This window comes from Equus asinus, chromosome 21 (assembly GCF_041296235.1).
Source record: "Equus asinus isolate D_3611 breed Donkey chromosome 21, EquAss-T2T_v2, whole genome shotgun sequence".
Lineage (NCBI taxonomy): Eukaryota > Metazoa > Chordata > Mammalia > Perissodactyla > Equidae > Equus > Equus asinus.
In genome coordinates this window covers 16,153,370-16,164,330 of record NC_091810.1, presented here as the reverse complement: position 1 = coordinate 16,164,330, position 10,961 = coordinate 16,153,370, and the positions used below count along the sequence as shown (strand labels likewise).

The following is a 10,961-nucleotide window of genomic DNA, read 5'->3' as shown; positions in this document are numbered from 1 at the left end:
CTCTCTTTCTCCATCTGCAAAACAAAGATGACAAACACATCTCAAGGCTGTTGTGGGAATTAAATCAGATCACATATGTGGCTGTACCTGGACCATCTGAGCACTTCAGAAAGTTTCCTCTGGAGCCTACAAGCTCAATGAAAGCCCCCATTTTTCTCTTCTGCACATTGAAGAGTTCTCATTTCTTCAGCCATTCTTTATATCCCACTCTGGTCTCCTCTCTGTGTTCTCCAGTTTGTCATTGTTGCCCTTGACATGTGGGTCTAGAACTGAACACGTGCTATTGGTGTGCCTTGGCCGTGTAAAGTAGGACCTACTATCACCTCCGTCAATTAGACTCTACCCCTCCATTAATGCAATTCAAGCTTGTCTTGTGTCTTATCTCACTTCCTTGGTATTTATTGAGCTGAGGGTACCTAACAGCTTCAGATCTTTTTCACAAGAATGTTTGCAAAACCCTGTCTCCTGTTCCAAACCTGCACAGCTGACGTCTTGGACATAAAATGTCTATGTTTATTACCTTTTACACTTTATCCCATAGGACGAGGTGCCCTCCCTGACCACATGGGGTCAAAGAAGACCTCAGATGTGTTCTCGCGCTCTAGAAACCTAAAGGAATATTTAGCTGACTCTTTCTAGTCCAGGGAAGAGAATGTTTATTTGGATCTTGACGGGGTCCAGGGTAGCGGGCTGGGCAGTGGGTGATGGGGTGGCGGGAAGACACCTGGATGCTGTGGCTTTAGGCCCCAAGAGCTCCCCTGGGTTAGGTTCACCCCAGGGGCCTGACATAGTGGTTCCCTGCCTCAGGGCAGTGGCCTGTCTGCCCCAGGATGGCTCTGTAGGACCTGAGAGCACACTGGGATGGCCTGGGGACTTGAGAGGAACCACGAGCCCGGACAGATTACAGCTCGCAGGACCCAGGGGACTCCTACTGTCCCCTGGGAGCAGTGATGTCCCAGAATCCTCCTGTTGACCCAGGTACCGGGAAGGACTCAGGCCCCGCACCCTCCCTCTGCCTTCCGTCCTGGCAGCTGAACTGCATACCAACACTGCCCGAATGATAACTCGGCCCAGGCTGGTGCCAACGTTCAGACCACAAGGAAGGAAAATGCTCTCTTTATTGCTCTAGCCTGGCCTGCCGCATGTCTCCCAGAACGTTGCTCTGTCCTCGTGGGCTCAGGGAATGCAGTGGTGGTCACACTGGGGCCTGGCCTGGCTGCCCGCCCGGCACTGGCCTCAGTCAGTCTTCCTGAACCCTGGAAGGCAAAACCCGCAGGATGGCATGGGATTCTGAAGGCAGCCAAGCCTCATTCCCACCATCACCCTAGATGCCCTAATACCCTTCCCGGCTGGGATAACAGAGTCACCCCAGAAGCCACGGTCTCCATGACACACAGCCATTGCAACTAATTTCTCCTTTATGAAGGAAACGGATTAAAGGAGACAGAAATCCCTGGCACAGAGACACACAGCCCCTGGCCTCTCAGTTTTGGGCTGTAATAGTAGGCACAGAGCTGGTAGTCAAGAAAGATGAACTGCTTTAGCCCACCCCACCACTCTTGCAGTGTGATCCTGGGCAAGTCACTCTACCTCTCTGAGCCTCAGTTTCCCCATCAGTCAAGTGTAAGATAACTAAAGCCCACCCCCACCCCCAGGTGCTATTAGGCAAATAAAATCACTGAGAAGATGGCGTTCGGGGAAGTGTAAAGCTCTTTTCTACAGACCTTCGTACTTAAGCACTCTCGCATCCATCCCTCACTTGATTTTCGAAGCACACTTGTGCGATAGGTATTATTACACCCATTTTCCAGTTGAGGAAACTGAGGCTGAAAGAGGTTCTTGGGCCCCGGAGCTGGTAAATGGGAAGAGGTAGGACTCGAACCCAGGCCTCTGCCCCGAGCCCTGTGCTCTTTCCCATTTGCCAATGCTCATTCGCAACAGAAGACCCTGATAGGAAGAGAGGGGGAACACAGGAAGAACGTAAAAGTTACCTATTAGCCTCAGTTTCTGAAAGAGGGGGATGAAGCCTTGCAGGACGCTGTGGATCCGGTACACTGCTCAGAAATGGAGAGAAAGGTGGTTGAGCTTTGTGCCCCATCAGGGGACCCGGGGTCACACCTCCCCCCAGCCACCCTTGGACAAAGGCCTAACCCCACAATCAAGGCTCTAATGGTGGAATTTCAGGCAGCAGGCTAAGCTTCGATAATAGTACGAGAATTATTATTATTAAAAACAATGACCACAAACAGCAATAACAGAGCCAGGAAACTCAGCGAATTCAGTGCCCGACTCCAGTAACTAAGTTGTTTTCGGTATCTGGCTAATTCTGTTTGTTTGCCACTTTCAAATGTTTTTGTTGCATTTTTGTGGAGCTGCCCATGTTTTCCACCAGCTTTTGCCAACAACCTCACATTGACCTTGAAAGGGATCAGGAAGAAAACATGAGCATAAGGAAATCTTTACAAGATGTTAGGTCGTGGCTTTCTGGCCCTTAGCGAGCATCTGCAGCCCGTCCCGCCCCCGCCCTCCGAGGGTCTGTGCGCAGGGCCTTACCCAGCCCAAAGTAGATGCCAACGGTCTCCAGGGAGGCGAAGGTGAGCAGGCCGACCCCGAGGGACATGAACCAGTCTGCAAGGGCAGGGAGGAGAGAACGGTCAGCCTGCAGGTCTGAACCCCCCGCTCCCCTCCTCCCATGCGCCCCCCCACTCACCTGCATAGTAGTGGTAACACACCAGCAAGGCCCCAATGGCAAAGCAGAGGAGGACGAAATGGAAAAACTCGTCTGTAAAGGCAGAGGTGGGAAATGACTGTTTGCTTTTTTCTTTCTCTCTCTCTTTAATTACTAAAAGTATTCCCGTCTCTGCTCAAATGTAACTTTATTCAGAGAGGCTGCTCCTGACCTGCCCAACTAAAATAGCACCCAAGCCCCACCCCTTTCCAGCTCTTATCTCGCTTCCTTATTTTTCTAACATTTATCGCCGCTCAACCTGCTATATTTTCGTTTCTGTGTTTATTCTCTGTTCCCCTCAGTAGGATGGTGGGTGGGGATTTTGCCCAGTGATTAAAGCAGCACCAGAGGCACCCAATACTTTATTTGTCACATGAATAAGTACAATTGCAAAAAACGCAAATGTGTCAAGTTCAAAAGTTTCACATTGCCCCACTCTCCCTCCCTAATCCCTCTCCTTAAAACTGAATGGAGCACAACTAGAAGGACCTGCAACCAGAATACACAACTATGTACTGGGGGACCTTGGGGAGAAGAAGAAGAGCTCAGGTGCCAATCTTTAAAAAAAAACAACTGAGTGGTGATTGGCAAACCTTTCCAGGTGTGTATATGCACATTTTTAAAAGCAAAAGCAGGACCAGTTTATACACCTGCTACTCTGTAATTTGCTTTTTTCCTCTCATTGATAGATTGTGGCCATCTTTCCGTCTCAGAGCATGTATAGAGCTGCCCTGTTCTTTTTGATGGCTGCATAGTATTCCATGGCATAAACTTCCTATTTTTTGCTGTTACCACTGATACTGCACCAAACGTCACCACACATGAATCTCTGTGCATATTTCTGTGGACCCGACACCCAGAAGTGGAATTGCAGGCTCGCGGGGTTTTTGTAGTTAGTGGAGGGAGAAGGAGAGCCTGTGCCTTGGGCGGGAATTCAGGGGTGGGCTGAGAAAGAGGCCCCCAGCCCTTTGCCAGGCACTGTGAGCGTCATTAGGGGAGAGTACACAGGGGCCTTGACTCACTCTAGAGACTGTGATTAGAAGAGATGCAAAACAAGACTTCAAGAAGAAAAAAAGAAAAAGAAAGAAGAGAGGACAACTCAGGGACAGTTCCTGGAACGAGGCAAGCTCTCCAAGTGGGTGTCAAGGCTGTTGAGAAGCTGTCCTAGTTTAGGCCAGTTGACCACGGATGTGCTGCGAAGCTTTGGACAAGTGTCCTGACCCCTCTGAGCCTCAGTGTTGTCAGTGATAAATCCAGGAGGCACCCCCCTCCCCTCTGACAAGGTCAAGGGGGTCCTGGACGGGAAGGTGCTGTGTGAATGCTGACGGGCAGTGGGACACCACATATCGTTGCCGTCAGGGGCGTTTGGAAGGCAAGCGAATGGAAGATGAGGAAGGTATTTCTGGTTTGGTTTCTGTTGTTTTTTTCCTGGGGAAAAATCAAAATGTCTTGGCTCTGAAATCTGTTTATCCTTTAGGAAAAAAGTACATTATGCAAAACTAGTCTCCACATTTAAGAAAGCATCAGGCTTGGGCCTCTTCAGAGATGTGACCGCCTGGGGGCGAGGCAGGTCAGAGACTCTGTCCTCACCCAGTCTTTCAGGAATGCAAAATGAATTCCCAACAGAGAATTTCTCCCAGGATCCTTTTTCCAGTTTCCTTATGAATAAATATTTAGAAAATACAAGTGTTTTTAAGAAGAGAGAGAGAGAGAGAGGGCAACAAAATGCATGATCAAATAGAGACTGGACAGGCAGGACAGCTTAGTTTGAAAGAGCGAAAAATCAGAAACTACCTAAAGGCCTATCAAGTGGCGCACAGTAAGTACATCATAATGCACACACGCTGTGGAATTTTTTTTTTTTGAGGAAGATTAGCCCTGAGCTAACTGCTGCCAATCCTCCTCTTTTTGCTGAGGAAGACTGGCCCTGAGCTACCATCTGTGCCCATCTTCCTCTACCTTATATGTGGGTCGCCTACCACAGCATGGCTTTGCCAAGTGGTGCCATGTCCGCACCCGGGATCCGAACCGGTGAACCCTGGGCTGTCGAAGCAGAACGTGCACACTTAACCGCTGCGCCACCGGGCCAGCACCCATGCTGTGGAATTTTATGCAACTGTGAAGACGCCATGAAAATTCGGGAGTCACCACAGCTGGGGCAGTCCAGGAGGGCTTCATGGAAGAATCAGAGTTTGAGCTAAGCCTTAAAGACAGTCAAGGCAGTAGGACTGGATGAGAAGGAAGGGCGTGTGTGTGTGTCATGTGTGTGTGTGTGTGTGTGGTGTGTGTATACACGTATGTGTGCATTACGTGCCGTGTTACGTGGGAGGCACAGCATGAGACGAGGCCCAGAGGTGGGAGCAAGGCATAGACCCAGTACAGTGAAGGCTTCCACTGGGTCAGTGGAGGGGCTGTGGGACCTAGGGCGGTTCTGGAGGCTGAAGCCATCAGGCCAGAATGAGGACTCCAGGTTATGTCTGAGCCGAGAGGAATGGGGGATCATTCTCGTCTGGTTTTTCTCAGACTTCAGCCATCCACACCCGCTTTGTGGTTTTTGTAGCACTGCTGACCTCCTTCACAATTCCATAGTTATCCAGGGACCATTGGTACTAACGTTTACTTAACATTTTTCTTTGAACAGATTCCTTTTTTCCTTAAATGATTTACTTTAAAAGAAAACTTCATGTCACAACAATAAATGGAAAACTAGGATCTCCTGTCGTAAAAGTAACGCATGGAATGGAAAGCAAGATGATGGGTGCGGCCCACAGAAGATGCTGCCCATGGGGAGGTCCCCCTCTCTGTGTCTGGAGTGGCGTTACAGGTGGCATTACAGGTGCTGTTACAGGCGCGGGGCCCCGAGCTGAGACCATGCTCTGAGACCAAGAGTGGCAAGGGGTGTCGCCTTCTCTCTTTAGGGTGTAGTGCCGTGGTCTGAAGCAGCCTGGAACTGGCCTGCTCTTTGAGAATCTCGGTTTCAGTCCGACGAGGCCCATTTCACAGCCCAGGAGGGTTAAACCGCGTGTCCTGGTCATCCGGCTGGACAGAGGCGGCACCAGGGCTGGGGCCCAGCTCTCCCGCTCCCTGCAAGTGGGCTTTTGCAACAACTCAAAATGTTTAAATGTCTTTGTCTAATCAAAAACTGTGGTCTCCCATCCCGGCCTCAGCCTCCTCCCCAAGGCCCCCACAGTCCAGGCCCAGAATGGAGGGGGTCCCCATGGTTCTCATCGCTCCTTCCCTAGAGTGTAGTCTTATCCGGCTCACAGCTTCCTCACCACACCCGTTCCCAGCTCCTCCTCATGGCCATGGGCCTGGAGGGCATTTATTGTCCCAGTGACTCTGTGCCTAGCGCAAAGAGCTCAGGACCAGGGTTCAAGCCCAGGTTGTGCCGCTCACTAGCTGTAAGACCAGTCTCCATCCTTGAGCCTCTGTTTCCAAACCTGCAAAGTGGGAATCATTACATCACCTTCTCAAGGTGATTCTAAGCCGAGGAGTTTGCAAACTCCAGGGCACACGACAGAGGTGGGCTATGGTTACTGCTGTTCCAGGCTACCAGCTGACTTTCTACCCATAGAAATCCGGACCAGACAGGCGGAAGCAGCTTTGGAACACCAATTTCCTTACCGTCTTTCTTTATATTCAGCCTTCTTAACTGAGCGGGCTCCACTTCTCCTTAGGAACAAGAGAGAGGTGAGGGGTTAACTTCAACGAGGGATGCCAGGCGGGGTTTTCTCTTCCCTGACTCACGGAGAACGGCTCTCTTAGGTTCTTTTTCCTGGGTCAGAGAGCACTTACTGCAGGACTGGTCAGGGCAAAGCTCCGAAGGAGGGGGTGGCTGTCCTTGGGACCCTCTCTGACCCCCTCCTCTCTCCATGGGCCTGAGTCTGTTCTGTTCCATTTCCCCTGAGCCTGGAGGCCGCTTTCCTGAATCCCGGTGACACTCTGGTTGGTGACAGCATCCCTGTTGGGACTGACCCACCCTCCCAGGCTGTCTGTTGTCTCGTCCCAACACCCTGAAATCCAGGCCACCTCCCGCTCTCCTCTTGGAGCCTCTGTATTTACCACTTGCTGGGTCAGAGCCTCTCCTTCGGAGTCCTGGAAATTAGAAACTCAACATTAGTGCCCAGGACAGCTTGGGTCCTTAACAGGCGCTGCCATCCTGGGGGAGCCAGAGGTAACCTGTGAAAATCCCCCTGTCGAATTCTCCAGCCCCCAAGAGGTCTTTCTATCTATAGATAGTTCTTTATAATCCCTTTGCCTCTTGCCTGGACCTCCTTTCTAATCTCTACTGGCCCCCTGCCTCATGCCGCAGCCAGCCCCACCTGCCTGCTGAGGCCAGGTCAGAGCCCAAGGCCCCTGAGTAGACCTGGAGTCCCGTCTCCCAGCCATGCACCCCGACAGCTGCTGGCCCTCCTGGAGGAAAGAGGACACCCAGATCTCATTCAACACCAGCGCTGACAACCCTCCTCCCCTAACCAGACACTCACCTGATTCCCCAGAGGGCACCACCTCTCCAGAGGCACCTGCACAGACGGAAAGACAGCGATCACTCATCCATTATCTTCTGGGTGGGGAGAAGTCACTCCGCGGGGAAGGCGGATCTCACTCAGAGACCTTCCATTTGTTCCATTTGATCTGCAGTGGGCCGAGTGGGGTCTAGAACAAACTGGAAGCTTCCTCTTCCATCTAAAGGCCAGTCACCACCCACGGGTCACTGAAAGCTGCTGTAGGAAAGCCTGCCCAGAGTTACAGGGCTTCCAATTTCCCACGAGAAGCCAGGAATCTAAGTTTTTACATAAACTTCTTGATTATAAAAAAGTTGCCAACTCTTGCATTCCATTGAATCAAAGATGTCGTTGTTTGTGAAAATGAGGTTATTTTATGTGCTACTGTGTTAGGAGAACTACGGTCAATTATCATTGCAAGTTGCCAGTGATTTTAAGATGCATCCTGATTTCAGGAACGTCCAAATGTGACAAAGTGAGTTCTAGAATTGATGAAATATATTATTAATAATGATAATAATGAAACACTCTGAGCCAGATTAAACACATCTACACACACATGGGCCACGAGTTTGCCACCTGTGCCTGTTCATGCCTATCCAGAGGCAGGTGATAATACCCAGCCATGTGCCCCACCGGGTCCTGAGCTCCAGGGAGCCAGGCTGGGTTGTGCACTGGGAGCCCCAGCTCCCCAGCCCTGAGTGTCGAGCCCCTTGTCTGGGCTGCCAAGGGTGAGTTGAGCCCTCTATACCTGCCGTCCCCCCATTCATCGGGTCTCAGGTGGCCCTCCCACCCCATTCACCCTCTGGTTCTTGGTGCCTATTCTAGGTCCTGGTGACCTCTCTCCTAGCCTGTTACCTCCTTCCCCTCAAGGGCAACCAGGACCCCTGGTAATCCCACCACCAGGAGCCCCCACTCCACTCCACTTCTTGTCCATCAGGTCAGACCCCCCAAATACCAGAGGGGGCCCTCAGCACACGGCAAGCACAATGTGCCGAACTGTCTTTCCGGCTGATGTGCAAACAGGAAACACCATCTACAAGTGACCAGAGTGGCCAGTGCTGAGGACACAGAGGACATACCAAGCGTGGCAGGAAACGAGATTCCAACAGTGTAATTTACTAAGTCCTCCGATGTCTTGGGGTTCACAAATTCACAAATAAGTGATGATATCTACATTTCTGCAGTGAATACGATTTACTTTTATGATGAAAAAAACATTTTTAAATATACGTAAATGTAACAGTTTCTCTCTCTCATTTTATACCAAGTAAAACCTTCTTGCACTCCTTGAGTAATTAAAAACATTTTTCTAAGCCAAGTAATACTTGTTTTTGTAAAAAAAAAAAAAAAAGAAAGAAAGAAAGAAAAAAAGAAAGTCAGAAAATTCAGATAAGCAAATAAAACAGTATAAAGATCAGCCACAATGCTGCCACCCAGAGGCAGCCATGGGTAATGTCTTGATGATAAACATCAAACTATTTCATTCACTTTTCTTTGAATGTGTACATAGGTGTTCCCTGTTGTTTTCCTTGGGTTATTATCTGGCAATAGGAAAGTAGGTAGATTATAGAAATGTTGGATTAAACAAAATTAAACAGGTTTTCTTGTCTGGCAGCGTACATTGGTCAGGCTCTTTGGCAAACTGGTTCATTCCTACAATTCCCCATGTCATCACAGTGCTACCAAGCAAAGAGCCATGTTTATATCTCCTGCTGTCATAATCACGGTGTTTGGAGACAATTATTCCATTATGTGAGCTTTGTAGAGATCAGATCTTTAATTTCCCCTTGCATGCTTAAACCGCCCAGTGTTCCAAGAGAGCGGGTACTGATCGTGTCCCATTTTGCTGGTTGGGAAGCTGATGCCCAGAAAGATTAGGTGACTTGTCAAGGTCACCCCGCAAGTCAAGGTTATAGCTTGGAAGAGAATCCAGGACAGTCTCACCATGGTAGAAATATTTGCCTCCATCCCCATCTGCGAATGTTATAACCACACACCTTTCCACATCTCCTATATTTGCCCCGGAACTTTTCAGTGCATGAAACACCCTCATGACCTCGTTTCTGCCCAACAAAGCCCTGAGCCCTCATGTCCTAATTCTATTTTCTTCAAAGTCACTGGACAGCCAATTACCTCCATAGAGTTGAAGCTCATCCTTCGAAACATCAGGCTCTGCAGGCTCAGCACCTGGGTGGAGACGACCCCGGTTAGTCAGCTCTCCCAGCCACAGCGGCCATCTCCACGTGTCTGAAGTCTTGTCACACCTGTAACTGTAGCACTGTCCTCGTGCTGGGGTGAGGTGGGCGGTCTTCAAGAGGCAAGACAGTCTTACAAGTGCTTTCCCTTTACCCTGTCTCTTACTCCCCCCAGCACACCCAAGGGTGATCGTGTTCAGTTTACTAAGAAAGAATGGGGGTCCTGAGAGGACTGGGCCTCATTCAAAGTCAATAACAAGAGTTGCCCTTTATTGAGCACTGTCTATGTGCCAACACTGTCCAAAGCAATTTATGTTTAAAATTTCACTTAATCTTCATGGAAATCCTACGAAGAAGGTATTAGTACCTCTCCCTCCCCCATTTCACAGATAAGGAAACTGAGGCTCACAAAGTTAAATTACTCCCAGAAGGTCACAAAGCCAGTAAGTGACAACTCTGGGGTTCAAACCCACGTCTGTGGCCAGAGCCTGCGTTCTTAATCACTTTTATCCCCAGAAATAGAACCTAGAGTCCACTCCAGCCTCGTGGGCAGCATTTATTAAACACCTTGTGTGCCAGGGTCTGTTCTGGGTATTAATCCAGGCTCTTTCCTCAATGTTCTTTTCTTCCCACAATCCATTTGGGCTGAAATTTATCATCATTTTTTTGCAAAAATGTTCTTCTGGTTGTAAAATTAAAACATGCTCATTGTAACATATTTATAGTATCAGATAGTTCAAAAAAGAGAAAATAAAAATCACCCATAATTTAACTATCCAGAGATAACTATTAGCATTTTGATGTTTTTCCTTCCAGTCTTGTTTATAACCACTTACTTGTGAATTTTCACAATATGAGCTCAAACTAATTATATGATCTGACATCTTTCTTTTTCACTTGGGAGGTGAGCGAAGAACAGAGTTCTCCCTGGGACAGGGTGTAGCATCATCGATCTCTTTCGCTATTGTTGGACATTAGGTTGTTTCCTGTTGTGGCCCCACTGTAAACAATGCTGCAAGGAACACCTTCACACACACACGCTCGGTCCCATCGAGAAACTCAACAGTGGGACACATGGGCAAAGGGGAGATGGTAAGGACCACTGCCTACCCGGTGAGCCATCCCTGTGGCGGTGTCCAGCCCCCCGGCTCTGCCGTCCCTTTCCAGGTCCTCTGGGGTGCGGGTCCTCATCCCTGCTCTCTGCAGAGAAGAAACACAAGCTGGAGGAGAACCTCAGCCTGGAACGAGCCTGGAATACACTCATTCTGGTGTTCAGTCTCAGAATTTAGTTTATGTGAGCAGTGTGGTCTGGGGAAGAAAGCTCTGCTTTGGGGGTTGAAGGATAAGAGATCTGCCACGAACTTTCTACGTGACTTTGGACAAATCACTCAATAGTCCTGTGGCTGCTTTCATAAGACTTTCAAGAAGATCAGACAAGGTCGTGTGGGTGTCTTTTTACTGAGGTGGTTTCCCTCCCACCCAGAGCAGGGCTGTCATCTCTGTATCCCCAAAAAGCCAGGCTGACTGTGT

General features: G+C 49.4%; 1 protein-coding gene across 3 annotated transcripts in view; it reads right to left on the bottom strand.

The window, feature by feature from the left end:
- Positions 1-1,100: 1,100 nt before the first annotated feature.
- The window catches only part of TMEM40 (transmembrane protein 40), a 71,119-nt gene continuing 61,258 nt past the window's right edge, over positions 1,101-10,961 (bottom strand). The window contains exons 4-12 of one of the 3 annotated variants that reach the window (XM_014838407.3): positions 10,542-10,631; positions 9,370-9,423; positions 7,216-7,251; positions 6,791-6,823; positions 6,353-6,400; positions 2,711-2,782; positions 2,554-2,628; positions 1,992-2,054; positions 1,101-1,256 (exon numbers count right to left, since the gene is read on the bottom strand). In XM_014838407.3, coding sequence (XP_014693893.2) covers positions 1,237-1,256; positions 1,992-2,054; positions 2,554-2,628; positions 2,711-2,782; positions 6,353-6,400; positions 6,791-6,823; positions 7,216-7,251; positions 9,370-9,423; positions 10,542-10,631 — 491 coding nt within the window. In that variant the 3' untranslated portion in view covers positions 1,101-1,236. The remainder of the gene's footprint in view (positions 1,257-1,991; positions 2,055-2,553; positions 2,629-2,710; positions 2,783-6,352; positions 6,401-6,790; positions 6,824-7,215; positions 7,252-9,369; positions 9,424-10,541; positions 10,632-10,961) is intronic. The other 2 variants (XM_014838409.3, XM_014838410.3) reach the window with 2 other exon arrangements.